Source organism: Panthera uncia, chromosome D4, assembly GCF_023721935.1.
Source record: "Panthera uncia isolate 11264 chromosome D4, Puncia_PCG_1.0, whole genome shotgun sequence".
Classification (NCBI taxonomy): domain Eukaryota; kingdom Metazoa; phylum Chordata; class Mammalia; order Carnivora; family Felidae; genus Panthera; species Panthera uncia.
The window spans coordinates 64,988,732-65,007,162 of NC_064807.1; the positions used below are offsets into that span (position 1 = coordinate 64,988,732).

Consider the following 18,431-nt stretch of genomic DNA (forward strand, 5'->3'; position numbering starts at 1 on the left):
AGCAGGCAATAGATGCCATCAAGCCTAAAAGCCCATGCATAAAATAGTTATGAATGCTTTCAAGGGTTTACTTGTCACGATACATGGGAAATACATTGTTCCAATAGCTAGGTAAGTGGGTGTTGATGACTCCATTAATGTCATGTGGGATGAAATTAATTTGAGAGACCTAGAGGAACACGGACAAGGCCAAATTAGAAAACAATGATATAGGGTCATACATGTAAAACAGATATACAGTATTATACTTCATGGATGATTTATGAGATTTTTCAAAGCTAATTTTGACTAGATGCAATCAGTACTGCCATGAGTACCACGGAGCATCAGGTCCTTGCTCTTGCCCTCCTTGCCCTGGACCCCTTCATAGGGCAAAAAGGCCACAGAGCTGAAGGGACATGAACACCCAAAACCCACTTCCTTCCCCTGAGAGCACACTGAGGAAACTCGGGCCCCTAGAACTCCCTCCTCCAACAAGGCCTGAATGATCTCTTCTCCAGGAACCTCCTCCTGAGGGTGGATCCTGGCTGTAGCAGGTGGTGTGGATGGAGCTCGGACCAGTGGGTTCGGGAGTCTACCGGGGAGCATCAGAAGCCTCTTACAGCGTGGGCTGGAGCAAGGGATGGGGAAAGAATGGGAGCAGGATCTTCTAGTTGTCCTCTCGCCTCAGATCTCACAAACGCCAATAGCCATCCTGGATGCACTGTTTACTGCCACGCCTTCCTCCGTTATATCTCATATCCACCTGTTACTAACTCCACACTATGCTAAGCTCTGTCACCTCTTATCTGAATTGTTGCCGTACTTCTCTAAATAGTCTCCCCGTCTTACACTCTTGTCCCCCAGTCCATTCTCCTGCACAGGATAGGCAGAGTGAGCTTTCTAAAATATGAATCTGTGAGGGGTGCCTGGGTGCCTCAGTCAGTTGAGCGTCCGACCTCAATTCAGGTCATGATCTCACGTTTTGTGGATTTGAGCCCCGCGTCAGGCTCTGTACTCGGAGCCTGGAGCCTGCTTCAGATTTTGAATCTCCTTCTCTCTCTCTGCCCCTCCCTCACTCACACTCTGTCTGTCTCTCTCAAAAATAAATAAATATTTAGAAAAAAAATTTTTTAAATAAAATATGAATCAGTGCCAGCCACGCACACCATCTTTCAGTTTCCAACACTTAAGAATGTTTCCACCTCAAGGCCTGAAAATATACTGCCTCCTCAGCCTGGAATGTACTTCCTCATCTCCCACATGCCATCCGCATCCTTCAGGGCCAGGCTTACTCCCTCATTACTCCCTTATTCCCTCAGATGGACCTTCTGCAATGCTTGGTGTATCCCTACTATTTTCTCTTAGTGTCCTCTTCTTTTCCTTGATGGCGTTTTATCACGATTCAGGCATCTACATTTATTTCTCCTGTTTGTTTAACATCTATTACCTCCATCAAATTGTAACCATCATGTTCAATAATATATATACCAGAGCTTAGTACTATATACTACATGTGCAATTAATTAATCTGTAAATGAAGCACCATCTAGTCATAAAAATAATGCTTACTGGCTTAGATGGTTGCACATGATGTAAATTTAAATGAAAAAAGCAGGGTAGGGATGCCTGGCTGACTCTGACTCTTCACCTCCAGGTTGTGAGCTAGAGCCCCACATTGGATGTAGAGATTACTTAAAAATAAAATCTTTTTCAGGGAACCTGCATGGCTCAGTCGGTTGAGCGTCTGGCTCTTGATTTGAGCTCATAATCTCAAGGTTCGTGAGTTTGAGCCCCACATCGACCTCAGCACTGACAGCGCAGGGCCTGCTTGAGATTCTCTCTTTCCCTCTCTCTCTCTCTCTCCCCCTTCCCTGTGTGCACTCTCTCTCAAAATAAATAAATAAACTTTAGGAGCAGCTGAGTGGCTCAGTCAGTTAAGCAACCAACTCTTGGTTTTGGCTCAGGTCATGATCTCATGGTTTGTGAGTTTGAACCCCATGCTGGGCTCTGTGCTGACAGTGCAGAGCCTGCTTGGGATTCTCTCTCTACTCTTTCTGTCCCTCCCCTGCTTGGACTCTCTCTCTCTCAAAATAAATATTTAAAAATAAATGAATAAATACACCTTAAAATAAATAAAATCTTATTTTTTCACTTTACAGACAAAAAGAGAGAGCACAAGCAGTGGAGAGGGGCAGAGGAAGAGAGAGAGAGAAAGACAGAGAATCCTAAGTGAACTCCACACTTAGAGCGGAACCCAATGCAGGGCTCGATCCCACAACCCTAGGATCATGACCTGAGCTGAAATTAAGAGTCAGATGCTTAACTGACTGAGCCACTCAGGCACCCCAAAAATAAAATCTTAAAAAGAAAAAAGCAGGTTGGAGCATCTGAGTGGCTCAATTAAGCGTCTGACTCTTGGTGTCAGCTCAGGTCATGATCTCATGGTTTGTGGGTTCAAGCCCGAGTCGGACTCTGCCCTGGAAGTTCGGAGCCTGCTTGGGATTCTCTCTGCCCCTCCCCTGCTAGTGCACCGTCTCTCTCTCTCTTTCACAGTAAAGAAATAAACTTTTAAAAAAGCAGGTTATATAATAATATAATCCTATTTTTGTTTTAAAAATTTTGAATATATGCTACATATATGTTTATGTATATATTACACATATATGTGTATGTTAAAAAGTCTGCAAGGCATTACGGTGGTTTTCTGGGTTGCAAGTGTCATTTATTTAATTTTTGCTTACCTTTAAAATACTGAGTGTGTATTATCTTCATTATAAGAGTATATTTTAATTTTTATAACTAAATAAATACACTAATATTCACCTGTACAGAAACTATCTCAGTAAATTGACATTTTACTTGGAAGTCGATTACATGTCCAGCATTATGAGAATGTTGAGCCAAGGTATGGCACATAGATTCAATAAAATGGCAGGCAGCCATTAAAAACTCATTGTGAAAAATGCCACAGCATGGAAAATGCTAATGACAAGATGTTAGCTTAGAAATGTAAAAAGTGGGGGGTGCCTGGGTGGCACAGTTGATTAAGTGTCTGACTTCAGCTCAGGTCATGATCTCGCAGTTTGTGAGTTCAAGCCCCACATTGGGCTCTGGGCACACAGCTCAGAGCCTGGAGCCTGCTTTGGATTCTATGTCTCCCCCTCTCTCTCTCTGTCCCTCCTCTCTCTCTCTCTGTCTCTCAAAAATAAATAAACATTAAATAAAATAAATGTAAAAAGCAGGATGGAATTATAAAAATAATTTTAAAATGATGTTATCGCTTTTCAGGGTTGGAATTTTTTTTTGTTCACTAAACTCTCTGTAATATCACTTTCTACATTTCTACATGCTAGAACAATTTATGTCTGACCTCATCTCGTGACCTGTCAATTTTTTTGGTAAGAGAATTTGAGGAATTTAGCCTTTTCTATATAAATAACTTCAAAATAAAATCTCAAATTCCCTGGGATGTGAAATGCATACTAATTCCACAAGGTGGCAATATCATAGTTATTAAGCCACATGAGAGACTGCTGGGGTTACTCCCTGCACTTGCATCATTCCTAACATTATTTCTTCTTATTGTTTGGTCTTTGATTTACATTGACATTTACATTCCTTTTAAGTCCTAGAAATGTAATATCTTTTATGGTTTTTATTTTTAAATTAGGAGGTAAAGAATTCCCCTGACTGGGAGAATGTGAAGGTCTCTGCCCACACATTTTTGGTTCCTTGCTACTTCTTTGCTTCCTGAATCTTTTTCATTTGTTAAAACAATTAAATAATATCAATTGATATTTTTTGAAAACTTCTTATGAGTAAGTCATTGTGCTGAGTCTTTATATACATTACCTCGTTTACTCTTGCACGATGTGTGGGAAGCTAAGGGCCGACTGGGAATTTGCCCCAAGTCACAGTTATTTTTTGCCAGAGCCTGGATTCAAGCCCAGTCTCTATTAAAAAAAAAAAAAAAAAATATATATATATATATATATATATATGTATATAGTTAAATGGATACATTGAAAAATAAGCAAATAAATAAATAAATGACTATCCATAAATAGAAAGAGAAAGTGTGTGTGTTTGTATCTATCTATCTAATTCAGGTCATATTAAAAATAAAAGGTTACAGTAAATAAGGTACATATTAGATAGTTTCTTCTGTTTTTCCTTAGCATAATATATGAGAATTTCCTTGTGTTATTAAAAATCCCTTGCATCCATTCGTCAGTTGATGGAAATTTAGGCTCTTTTCATAATTTGGCTATTGTTGAAAGTGCTGCTATAAACACTGGGGTACAAGTGCCCCTATGCATCAGCACTCCTGTATCCCTTGGGTAAATTCCTAGCAGTGCTATTGCTGGGTCATAGGGTAGGTCTATTTTTAATTTTTTGAGGAAACTCCACACTGTTTTCCAGAGTGGCTGCACCAGTTTGCATTCCCACCAACAGTGCAAGAGGGTTCCTGTTTCTCGACATCCTCTCCAGCATCTATAGTCTCCTGATTTGTTCATTTTGGCCACTCTGACTGGTGTGAGGTGATATCTGAGTGTGGTTTTGATTTGTATTTCCCTGATGAGGAGCGACGTAGAGCATCTTTTCATGTGCTTGTTGGCCATCTGGATGTCTTCTTTAGAGAAGTGTCTATCCATGGGGGAGGGGAAGAAAAAAAAAAGAGGTTAGAGAGGGAGAGAGCCAAAGTGTAAGAGATTCTTAAAAACTGAGAACTGAGGGTTGATGGGGGGGTGGGAGGGAGGGGAGGGTGGCTGATGCGTATTGAGGAAGGCACCTTTTGGATGAGCACTGGGTGTTGTATGGAAATCAATTTGACAATAAATTTCATATCAATAATAATAATAATAATAAATCCCTTGCAAATAGGACTAATAGATTGATAATGTTCTTTCATTTTTTGGTACTATATTTTATTCAGTCTTCTTCTATAATTGAAATTAGCCGTTCCCTCTCAAAATTAAAGGGTCATTAATAATGTTAAAATGAGGTTCCTGGGTGGCTCAGTCGGTTAAGCATCCGACTTCGGCTCAGGTCATGATCTCCCGGTTTGTGAGTTTGAGCCCCGTGTCAGGCTCTGTGCTGACAGCTCAGAGCCTGGAGCCTGCTTCGGATTCTGTGTCTCCCTCTCTCTCTGCCCCTCACCTGCTCATGCTCTGTCTCTGTCTCAAAAATAAATAAAACATTAAAAAATTTTTAAAGAATACATCTATAAAAAAATAATAATGTTAAAATGATCACCTTTGTATAGAAATCTTTATCTTTATCTCTGACCATTATTAAGGATACATTCCTGGAACTTGAATGACTTACTAGATGAAATGAGCTTTCAAAAGGCTCCTGTTAAAAGTTTTAACCTGATGATCAAAATAACATATTTTCCTTTTATTTTTTTATTTCTTTAATAATTTTTTTAAAGTTTTTATTCATTTATTTTGAGAGAGAGAGAGAGTACAAGCAGGGGAAAGGCAGAGAGAGAGGGAGAGAGAGAGAGAATCCCAAGCAGGCTCCACAAGGTCAGGTTCCACAGAGCCAGATGTGGGGCTCAAAATCATGAACCATGAGATCATGACCTAGCTGAAATCAAGAGTTGGATGCTTAATCGACTGAGCCACCCAGGTGCACCACACATTTTCATTTTAATATATGTAGCAAATATTTCCAGAAAAGAGAAAAACTATGCTGCACCCCCTGACCAGAATAACTACATTTATGATTTTTGTATTTCCTGCTATATTTATATATTTATGTCTCTATAATATTTATCCACATATGTATCTCATTTTCAGAGTTGATAATAAAACATATACACATTGAAGCTTTCAAATTTAATACTATATAACATTATATATATATACACAAACACATTTCAGATCATTATTCTTCAGCAACATGATTTATAATAGTGCATTTATATTTCCTTATATTAATGTTTTATTATTAAACTTTTAGATTACTTATCATCTTTTTATTGTAGAGATATATTTTTCATACTGCTGATTAGTTCCTTAAGAGAGACTTCTGGAAATGGTATTACTAGATCAGAAGATAAAGGTACTTCTTTATGAATGTTGATACATATTGCCAAATTGCTCTCTAGAAAGTTTCTATCAATTTACTAAAGTAAATATTTGCTAAGGTCTATGAATGTCCCCATTTTCCCACACCTGGCAGGTATCACCTCTGATAACCCTAAAGGCAGAAGATGAATGAGAGTGTCTTGTTTTTACTTGCGTTTCTTTATTAGTGAATTAAGTATTTTGCATTCATTTATCAGCCCTTTATATTTCCTCTTCTGTAAATTCTCTATTCATCTGCTTTGCCCATTTTGCTGTTGAGATATCACTGCTTTTCTTACTGTTGGATAAAAGATTTTTATATATTAAGAATATTAGCACTTTTTCAGTCATATATTCATTGCAGATATTTTCCTTTCTTTATAATTTGTCTTTAATTCTGTTAATGAAGTTTTATCTATAAATGATTTAAATTTTTGTGATAGACAAATTGATTTATTTTGTGTTATTTTCCCAATTTTTTGTTGGAGTCTTTCCTTAACCCCCAGTAAAGTCAGTAAAATACTTATATATATGTTCTTCTATTTTTTTCATTTTTTTAAAATTAAGGTATTATTTATGTTCTGTTTTTAATGGCTTTATCTCTTTCATTTTTTCATATTTATTAGTAGCTACAAATAATTTTGTTGTATAATATGAAACGAGGCCCATGTTGAATATTTAACAAATCTCCACCAAATCATTTATTGAATACTTCATCCCTTCCCCTACTGGTTTGTAAAGATGTTTTATCATATGTAGTAGAACGTTTAACATTCCAAGGAGTATAGTAGCTAAGAGTTTGTGATCAATCACATCTGGGGTCAGATCCTGGTTCTGCTATTTTTTTGGTTTGGAGGAAGTTACTTAGCCCATCCAATCCTAAATTTCCCCGTCTATGAAAGAGGAAATGTAGAGAGGACTCTATCATATGGTGCATGTAGAGCATTAAGCATGAAGTGTGTCATCTGGAAAACATACCATAGAGTACATATTAGCTACGACTGACTACAATATTGGTAAAGTTACTCCATATTTTAATACATCTCGATGTTCTTGAATGGGGTAGACATAGAAAGCTTTAATGAGTTACTGGGAATCTGAAAAATGAAACAAAGCTACATTTGTTTTAACCTGTAATGAGTTACTGGGAATTTGATTAAAAAATAAAACAAAGCTGCATTCATAGCTCCACATTGGACATTAGCTAGGCTCACGCACAATTAAGTGATACACTTCCACATCCACAGGGCACACAAGTCATATTGCCTTAGGAGAAAGACCTGAAGGAAAAAAAAAAAAACAAAAACAGACTACCTCAAAAGCTAGAGGGACTTGAGGGTACCGTTTTCTGTATTACTTAAATTTTTTGACAATAATTACATATATAGAGGCAAGAATAATAAAGTTTCCATTGGAAAAACTGCATGCCTGAACAAAGTTAGATTAATCATCCCCCGAGATTTAGAGCTCACTGGAAATAGTAAGAACATCAATGCTTAAATCTGTAGATCCAGAGAAGCCTTGTAGGAACTGTTTTCAAGGTATATTTCTTGTTTCATCGATCTCTCTGACTTCCTGTGCCGGTTTTGTTTATTGTAGTTTTAGATTGCACTTTCATATCTGTGATGCCAATTCCCCACCTTAATCTTTATTTTGAAATTTTATTTAGCAACTCTTGCCCATTTTTCTTCCAGATGAAATGTAGATTCATTTTTAAGCCTTTCCAATTGCCTATCTGCCTTCTTCACTTGGATTTCCAATCAGCATGTCAAAAGTAACATTCCCAGACCAAACTCTCTCCTCAGCAAATGGCAACTCTGCCCTTGCATTTGCTGAGAACAAATGCTGTAAATCATCCTTGACCATGCTTTTTCTCTCATGCCATGCACCCAGTCCATCAGCAAGTCCTGTCGACTCTCTTTTTCCATAGAGAGCCATAACATAATCATTCTCACCTTCTCCATTGCTGCCACCCTTTATCTCTTGCCTGGAAAATTGCAGCAGGTTCCTCACTCATCTTCCTGCTGTCCTGCTGTCCTGCTTCCAGCCTTGTCTCGCTACATATTATTCTCAACACAGGAGTCTGAGTGATTCTTTTAAAATGTAAGTCAGATCCCATCAGTCCTCTGTTCACAACTCTCCAAAGGCTTGCCATAGCGCTCAGAATAAATTTCAAAGTCCCTGCATGATTCACCCCCCACCCACTCACCCACCTGCTGCTGCTCTCAAATCATTTCCTACCACTCTCCTTTCATTCACTCTGCTCTAGCCACAAGACCTCCTCCTGCACCTTGCTGTTCTTTATACAACCAGGTATAGCTCAGGCCTTTGTACTTACTTCCACGTGTCTCATGCCCTCACTCTCTTCAGGTCTCCATACAAATGCTACCTTATCAGTAAGGCCTTCCTTGAACTACTTACAGAAAATAGTAACCCCACTACCACATTCCCTGTCTGGTTAATATCCTTTATTTTTCTATATGGCACTTATTATCCTTTGATATATAAAATCACTTAAGAACTATTTACTATCTGTCAAAAAAGTCTCTACAATTTTTTAAAAAGCCTCTGCAATTTTAATTAGAAGACTACTAGATTTATAAATTACTTTGGGGGTGCCTGGGTGGCTCAGTCGGTTAAGCGTCCGACTTTGACTCAGGTCATGATCTCACTGCTTGTGGGTTCGAGCCCCGTGTCAGGCTCTGTGCTGACAGCTCAGAGTCTGGAGCCTGCTTTGGATTCTGTGTATCCCTCTCTCTCTGTCCCTCTCCTGCTTGCACTCTGTCTCTCAAAAATAAATAAACATTAAAAAATTCTTTTATAAATTACTTTGGAAAATATTATTTTTAAAATATTATTCTTCCCATTCAAAACTGTACCTGAAAAGAGAGTATATGTACCTCTGACCATTTCCAAGAGCCTCCTAGAGACAAATGGGCAAATGAGACCCAAATTCCAGTCCATACAATATGGCTAAAAGAATTGGTATCCTAGTACCCTCAAATTCATCTGATAAATACTTACTGAGCTCCTATTCTGTACTATGCACCATAAACCAGGTTTGATTGTGGACTTCTATTTCTGGCATACTTCCAATATTTTGCAAGGTTACCAAAAACAGTGAGTTGACTATATTAAATTATTATTTTTCACAGGTTAAAAATAGTTAAATGGTGACTCGGGTTTTTGAACAGTTGCTTTAAAGACCTTCTCTTTGGCAATAATTATCTCATAAGCCAACTATCTGTTCAGACCACTCCTTGTTAAAAGTAATAAAATCTTATCACTTGGTATAATAGAATGCTTGGCATTCTGTTTCACTCTGTGGAAGGCACCTGCAGGATTGAAGAAAGCTTATTCAAGGTGATATCACGTTATTAATAAGCAAGGTATAAAGAGTGACAATGATTATCTGGGCCTGGAATTTTGTCTTCCCTTTAGGGACCAAAGCTTTGTTGTAATGTGGTGTTCCAGAACAACCATAGGTGGATCTCTCTCTTCCTCTTTAGTGGTGCCAGAGATCCTACAGTATCACAATATACAGTTTATGTCTGATAATATTCAATCATGAGGACAGCTGAAAAAAGGGTCATAACCCTGAACTTTGGAACAAAGATGGCTTTCTGCTCAGCACAAGTTTTATTACACTGCATTACAGTGAACGCAGAAAGACAGCCCTGAGTTTTTGAATAAAATTTTTCCCTTTGAACTTGCTTAAAATTGAGCCCTACATTTGCCAAAATAAAATTAAGAGCTTCTGTTCATCAAAAGACACCATTAAAGAAGGGGCACCTGGGTGGCTCAGTCAGTTAAGCATCCAACTCTTGATTTCAGTTCAGGTCATGATCTCACAGTTCATGAGTTTGAGCCTCACGTTGGGCTCTGTGCTGACAGTGCAGAGCCTGCTAGGGATTGTCTCTCTCTCTGACCCTACCCCAATCGCACAAGAGGTCTCTCTCTCTCAAAATAAATACATAAACTTAAAAAAGGAGCTAGAGAAAAGACAAGCCATAGACTAGAAAAGTTATATTTTCAAAACACATTTGATAAAGGGTTCCTATCCAAAATTTATAAAGAACTTCTGCAAATGAATAAGAAAAAGACAACCCAAATGGATAAAAGGCTTGAACAGGCACTTTCCAAAAGAGGACACTTAATGCCCAGTGAGCACATAAAATGGTGCATAACATCTTCAGTTATCTGGGCATGCAAATTAAAATCACAGTGTGAAACTAGAACCCACCCACCAAAATGGCTACAATTTAAAGTGTTGGCTAGGTTGTGGAGCGACTGGAACTCTCATTCACAGCTAATGAGAAAATAAATTGGTGCAAGCACATTGGAAGCTTATTTGGTGATATTATTAAAAGCAAAATACAATGTCCTAAGATCCAGCAAGTTCACACCTGTGTATGTACCCAATGGAAGTGCATGCATACGATATGTTTAAATCTTCATGGATGGATTATTTGTAAGAGCCAAAACTGGAAAAAACTCTGTCAACTATACTTCAATTTAAAAAAGTAATAAAAGCTAGAAATAATTCAAGTGTCCACAATAGTTGAATGGATTAGTAAATTGTGGTATATTTAAACAATAGCATACTACACAAAAATGAAAAAGAGTGAGCTGCAGCTAACTTGAAACAACGTGAACAAATCACACAGATACAATGTTGAGTAGAAAGCTATACACAAAAGAGTACGTACAATGTGATTTCATTGAAACCAAGCTTAAGAACAGGCAAAAGTCAGGGTGCCTGAATGGCTCAGTCAGTTAAGTGTCCAGCTTTGGTTCAGGTCATGAACATGTGGTTTGTGGGTTCAAGCCCTGCATCAGGCTCTGTGCTGACAGCTTGGAGCCTGGAGCCTGCTTTGGATTCTGTGTCTCCCTCTCTCTCTGCCCCTCCCCTGCTCACACTCTGTCTCTCTCTGTGTCTCAAAAATGAACAAACATTAATATATATATATAAGAACAAGCAAAAGTCATCTATGGTAAAAAAGAACAGAATAATGGTTACTTGGAGAGTGCTCTGACTGGGAGGGTGCATGAGGGAGTCTTCTTGGGTGCTGGAAATATTCTATATGTCAGTCTGGATGATGTTCCATGGATACAGACACATATAAAAATGTCATTATGCTTAAGATTTTTATATTAAAAAAACACTTGTGTACTTTACTATATTATGTTATAATTACAAAATTTTAATGTATATTGAAAGGGGCACCTGGGTGGTTAAGCACCTGACTCTTGATTTCGGCTCAGGTCATGATCTCAGGGTTGTAGGTTTGAGCTCTGCGTTGGGCTCTGCACTGACATGGCGGAGCCTGCTTGGGATTCCCTCTCTCCATCACTCTCTGCCCCTTCCTCTCTCTCTCTCTCTCTCAAAGTAAATACACTTCAAAAATGTATATTAAAAAATAAAGTTTTCCAGGTGCTATTCTCTATTATGTGAAGTTAGACAACTGCCCCTTCTTGTTCCTAGCAGACAGCTAGAGGGCTATTCTCTAAAGAGGGTAAAATAGAATTTAGGGGGATATCACAAGTAGAGCTACCATTCTTAAATCAGGGGGATTAAATGGAAGTCTGAATGCTGAAAAAGAGGACCTGAGGCCTTCTCCCCCCTCATGGCTCCCAAAATTCAAGCAAATGGGCCTTCACCGACTAAGCAGGAAATTAGAAAATCATTCTCTGGGGAATCTGACTAGGCCAAGGGAAAACACCTAAATAAGCTAACAAGACTTCTCCAACTCAAGGATTCCACCCGCGGCGCCTGCGTGGCTCAGTCAGGTAAGCACCTGACATCTGATTTCTGCTCAGGCCATGATCTCATGGTTTGTGAGTTCAAGCACTGACAGTGCAGAGCCTGCTTGGGATTCTGTCTCTCCCTCTCTCTCTGCTCTTCCCCTGGTCATGTGCCCATGCTCTTTTTCTCTCTCTCTCTTTCAAAATGAATAACCTAAATAAAATAAAATAAAAGACTCAGCCAGATCACCGTTAGTGAAGCACTTCAGTGACAAAATCTTTCCACAAATGAAAAACTGCAACTAGTTTTCGTCTTTCTTAAATATGAATTACCAGACCCTTGAGGCAAGTCTCTATGGTAAGAGAGAGACCAAGAACAAGACAAAACAACAAAATGATTTGCAGGAAACAGACTGTAAAGTAGAAGAATACATCCTAAAAAGTACTAAATTCAGATAGAAATGGAAAAGAGTTTATAGTGAAAATAGCTTGTTATTTAAAAGAGGAAGATTCAGGGGAAAAACAGCTCTTGAAAATTAACAACAGAACAAAAATGTAAAATTCAGTAGAAGAGTTAGAAGATGAACTTGAGGACATCTCTCAGAAAGTAGGGCAAAAACAAGGTGGAAAAGATAAAATTAGACATTCATTCCAGGGGATTCAACATTCAAATTATAGGCACTCCAGAGAGGTTGGAGGGCAGGGGTCAGTGGGAGGGAGAGAAAGGGAGAAGGGGGAGGGGAGAAATGTTATACATAAAAAAAAAAAAAGATCAAGAATCAGAATGGCAATGGCTTTCTCAACACAGCACTGGGAACTACAAAAAAATGGAAGGATACTTTCACAGTTCTGAAGGAGAATGGTTTCCATTGTAGAATTCTCTACCTATACAAACTGAAATAAATGTGAGGGTAGAATAAAGACATTTCAGATATGCAAGGGATTTACATGGAATCATACCAATCATACCAGATCATAATCAAAGACTGTTAACCACTCTAAATGTTTTCTACAGGGGCGCCTGGGTGGCTCAGTTGGTTAAGCGTCCGACTTCGGCTCAGGTCATGATCTCACGGCTCGGCTGGTGAGTTCGGGCCCCCCGTCGGGCTCTGTGCTGACAGCTCAGAGCCTGGAGCCTGTTTCAGATTCTGTGTCTCCCTCTCTCTCTCTGACCCTCCCTCATTCATCCTCTGTCTCTCTCTGTCTCAAAAGTAAATAAACGTTAAAATGAAAAATTTTAATAAAAAAAATAAATGTTTTCTACATAAAAAGAGATAATAATCACGATCAACTGTTTTTATTTCAAGGAGATAGAGTGAGAAAAAGCTAAGTCAGAAGAAAGTAGGATGATAAAAATGAAAATGAGAGTAAAATTTGAAACCATCTAAATTCCCTTTTTTTCAACAAGTATGTACCTAGTGCCTCCTTTTTGCCAGCACTGTTTTGAATGCTGAGGGTACAGTGGTGAAAACAGACAAAAGCCTTTGCCCTCATAAAGCACATTAGGGAAATGTTTATACACTATTATGTAACCTTTAAAAATATACATGAATATCAGGGACATAGAAAATGTTTATAATATAATATGAGGTGAAAAGAACACAGGGTTGGCCGAAGACAAAAGGGAAGTCATAAACCTGAAATAGGTATGCTACAATGGGGAAATTATGAGCGAATTTTTCTTTTTTAAAAATTCACTTTACTTTTGGGGCGCCTGGGTGGCGCAGTCGGTTAAGCGTCCGACTTCAGCCAGGTCACGATCTCGCGGTCCGTGAGTTCGAGCCCCGCATCAGGCTGTGGGCTGATGGCTCGGAGCCTGGAGCCTGTTTCTGATTCTGTGTCTCCCTCTCTCTCTGCCCCTCCCCCGTTCATGCTCTGTCTCTCTCTGTCCCAAAAATAAATAAAAAACGTTGAAAAAAAAAATTCACTTTACTTTTATACTGGGTTTTCAAACAGATAAGGAAACATCAAAAATTTTTAAAAATAGAACTGGTAAAAATCCTATGTTGGCTGTTTAAAATTCTGTGCCAAGCATTTCATTTGGAAAGAGTTGATGTTAAATATGTTTATTTTCTGAAGTCTTTGTAACTATTAACCCTTTGCTAATAGGATACTATTTGATAGTAGGATTCTAAAGGATACTGTATGTAAGTTCAGTTGCCATCTAAGAAACTCTTCTACAAAGGGGTATTATTTCTCTTCCCTAAGAGAGAGAAATTACCCACTCCTGGTGGGGAAAATATGAGTCAGAAGTCAAGAGTCAGATGCTTTAGCAACTGAGCCACCCAGGCACCCCAACCTGAAACTATTCTAAAATTAAAAAGTAAATTTAAATTTAAAAAATAGGAAGAAAGAACTCAATCTCAGACAAATTATTACTGGCCTGAGCCAAGTATTCAGACCACAAGACCGTAACTAAACATCAACCACTATCAAATGTCAGACTAATAGGCTCTGTTATTTTCAATCACAAGAAAAAAAAAATCATGAAAGTTGAAACTGCAAATGAAAATATGTAAAATCATAAAACATGGAACTGATGAGACAGCAAGGTTTAGAAAAGGTGTTGTGGAAAATAGGAAAGCATTGTAATTTCTTGAGTGAGGGACTTGAGGTAGTGAGAGGATTGACTTAAGGATTTATTCAGCCAACAGTGCAAAATGGGTTGCAGATGAGGAGGAATCTGTGACAGGGGATCAGCAAAAAGGCAGTAACTGGCGTGTGAGACAAAAGTCTCAAGACCAAAGCTCTAAAACGAAACTCAGGGCAAGGAGGGCAAGGGTTTCAAGCAATGGTATTCTTCCCCCCCACCCCCCCAGTTTATTTTACTTTATTTATTTATTTATTTAATATAATTTATTGTCAAGTTAGTTAACATACAGTGTATACAGTGTGATCTTGGTTTTTGGGGTAGATTCCCCCGAGTCATCACTTACATACAACACCCAGTGCTCATCCCAACAAGTGCCCTCCTCAGTGCCCATCTCCCATTCTCCCTTCTCCCCCGCCTTCCCTCTCTCTCTGTTGGAAACTATTTTTCCCCTTCCCTTCCCCCGTGGTCTTTTGTTAAGTTTCTCAAGTTCCACATATGAGTGAAAACATGATATCTGTCTTTTTCTGAATGACTTATTTCACTTAGCATAATACCCTCCAGTTCCATCTGCATTGTTGCAAATGGCAGGATTTCATTCTTTCTCATTGACAAGTAGTATTTCATTGTATATATAAACCACATCTTCTTTATCCATTCATCAGTTGATGGACATTTGGGCTCTTTCCAGAATTTGGCTATTGTTGAAAGCACTGCTATAAACATTGGGGTACATGTGCCCCTATGAATCAACACCCCTGTATCCTTTGGATAAATTCCTAGTAGTGCTACTGCTGGGTCATAGGGCAATTCTATTTTTAATATTTTGAGGAACGTCCACACTGTTTTCCAGAGTGGCTGCACTAATTTGCATTCCCACCAACAGTGCCAGAGGGTTCCCGTTTCTCCAAATCCTCTCCAGCATCTGTTATTTCCTGAGTTGTTAATTTTAGCCACTCTGACCAGTGTGAGGTGGTATCTCATTGTGGTTTTGATTTGTATTTCCCTGATGATGAGTGATGTTGAGCATCTTTTCATGTGTCTGTTGGCCATCAATGGTATTCTTAGTGCCACATACAACCTGTTTTAGGCACCTGGGGACAAGCAGAGCTTACTGGGGAGACATGTATCAGGGGGATCCTAGCCTGACTTTCCTGAACATTTGAATATTAGAACTACTTCATGTCCCCTTATTCAAGTCCAAGCTCTCCTGGTGTCTTGTCAGGACTGTATCTTATCACCTCTGCTTGTCCTTTCGGTAGACCTGTGCTTGTTTGATAGTAGAGCTGGAGTTAACGTTTCTTTTCTATTTTTAACCCATCCTAATGGGTTTTAAAAAGCTTTTTATTTGGAAAACATTTCAAGCTTATAGAAAAGCTGCAAGGATAAGAATAGTACATAGGGCACTATAGACTCTTGTTACACCTATTGTTATACATCTCTATGTGTGTGTGTGTGTGTGTGTGTGTGTGTGTGTGTATCTATCTATCTATCTATAGATATACCCAATATTTTTGAGCCATGTGAGAATTATTCACATATATCATGGCCCTTTAGTCCTAATGACTTCCTTGTGTATTTCCTAAGAATAAGGATATCCTTTTATAAAACCACGGTATAGTTGTCAAGTTTGGTACATTTACTCAGTCATTGTTTCCTGAATTGAACTGAACTATGGGAACACCCATTATCCTGGTTTGACCTGTCCTACTGCTGAGTCATGGGAGTGAAAAATCTAAAGCCTCATTTGAATTTCAGGTTTGAGTCCTTGAGAAAACCACAGATTCAGATTTTTCAGATTACTTTCGAATTTGATTCATTATGTGGTTTTTTTGTTTTTTTGTTTTTTTGTTTTTTTGATTCTGTGGTTCAGCTATTCTGAAAACATCCTTCTCAAAGAATAATGCTGATACCAGCATTGGTGGATACTAACCGGATGTTCATTATCAGGTCAGGCACTGTTCTGAGCACTTTGTATTTATTAATGCATTTAATCCTCACAACAGCCGTAAAGGAACATACCGTGACTATCTTCATTTTGTACGTGGGGAAGTGTAGGCATGGGAATCAAATAGCTTGATCATAAATATATAGCTGATAAGGGTATAAAATCAAGATTTGAACCCAGGCTCTCAGACACCTTTCTTATTTGTTAATCCACATGCTTGTGCGTGTGTGTGTGTGTGTGTGTGCATGTGTGTGTGTATTTAGCCTTCTTACATTTCACAGTGTCTTCTCTACAGATGATCCCATGCTATTTCTTGTTATTGATTGATTCTCATTGTGTCCTGTTCCCCTAGGAGAGAAGCATTCATTTTCTTGATGTGTTTATTTTGCAGCTGAAGCGAAGGTGACTGGTCCCATGAGCCCGGAAGAATGAACTCAGAAGAGGCTGTTTACACGAGGATCTCCCACTCACCAGCTGTTGAGACTCTGTGGATGAAGAGCAGGATCTTATTACCTCAATGGAAGTGTGCGACCATGTTCCCGAACCAACAGCAAAGTGGATTTGGTACAGTGGGGCTGCCTAATAAATGATTCATCAGAAGTATTTGATACAAATCTGTCTTGAAGCAATGTCTTCAAATTTAGTGTTGCCTTCTTATCTGGCCTCATGTATGTTTGTGTGACCTCTGCTGCTTCTCTCTCCAGTGCACTGCTGGCCTGAAGGCTGGATCCACAATGGAATTCTCTTCATTCAGGCTATTTATAGAGCCAGCGTGGGTTCCTAACTATTTATTGAATGCCTGTTTCATGCCAATCATTAAGCTGGATGCTTTAAAACATTTAATCTTCACAAAAATCCTATAAGGTTGCACCTACCATCTCCGTTTTGCCCACGAGGAAGAAGAGGCTCAGAGAGGTTGTGCACTATGTGTAAGATCACACAGTTGGCAGAATCGGGGCTCAAATCTAAAAGGCTCTTCACTTTAACACATTGCTTTGCCTATCACTACTGCAGGGATGATTAGCCCATCATATCATCACTGGTATTCCTCTTATAAATAGAGGTGGTGGGGGGTGGGGACAACACCTGGGGGGTTCAGTAGTTTAAGCGTCCAACTCTTGATTTTGGCTCAGGTCATGTCACAGTTGGTGACTTCGAGCTCTGCGTGGAGCTCTGTGCTGATAGCTTGGAGCCTGCTTGAGATTCTCTCCCTCTCTCTCTCTGCCTCTCTCTCTCTGCCCCTACACTGCTTTCTCTCTCTCTCTCTCTTTCTCAAAATAAATAAATAAAATTAAAAAAAACAGACGTGAGGATGGTAGCGTGTGTGTATAGGAAGTGTCTGAGAGGGAGGGCCAGGGAGGCTTTAGAGACACTAAAAGAACACTATGTTCTTTTAGATTAAAGGTTGATAAACTGTGGCCTGTGTGTCAGATCCAGCTCCCAGCCTGTTTTTGTAAATAAAGTTTTATGGGAACACAGCCATCTCCAATCCTGTATGTATTGTCTATGACTGCTCTCTCTACGATGGCATAGTTGCATAGTTGTGGCAGAGATCGTATGGCCTGAAAAGCCTAAAATATTGATCCCTGTTTTAGGTGATTTAGGAAGAAAGCCAACAGTTTTCATTAAGGCCAATTTATTATTTTTCCCATTGGACTGAAAAACTACTTAAAGGTTTGTAATGCTGAGATAATCATTATATTCTAATGGTGGTGGTGGTGGTGGTGGCGGTGGCAGAGTGGGGGATGGGAGCAGAGGTGGGGGTGGGGGTTTGGGGGAATCTAACCTGGGAAGGTTAAGGGGCAGGGAGTAGAAGGCAGAGGTCTGGCCTGCGGGTTCCCAGTCAACTCCTCACCCCAGACACATCCCACTCATGTCCTTCCTATTCCTCCTGCCAAATGAAGTTTCCTAAAATAACCCTTTGCTCATAAACTTGTAAGTGGCTTCCCACTTGCAACATGCTCAAATCCCAACACCCCAGCCTGGAATTTAGAGACCATAACAATCTGACCCCTACTAATCTCTCTTTCCACCCTCCTCTTTTGTTTTTTTTTTAATCATGAGGAAGTCATGCCAAATGTGAGTTTATATT

At 39.1% G+C, this 18,431-nt stretch overlaps 1 protein-coding gene across 1 annotated transcript in view; it reads left to right on the top strand.

The window, feature by feature from the left end:
* SLC44A1 (solute carrier family 44 member 1) overlaps positions 1-17,835 on the top strand; it is a 201,708-nt gene extending 183,873 nt beyond the window's left edge. The window contains exon 16 of the mRNA XM_049627340.1: positions 16,731-17,835. Within this exon, the coding sequence (XP_049483297.1) occupies positions 16,731-16,745 (15 nt within the window). The 3' untranslated portion in view covers positions 16,746-17,835. The remainder of the gene's footprint in view (positions 1-16,730) is intronic.
* Positions 17,836-18,431: the final 596 nt, after the last annotated feature.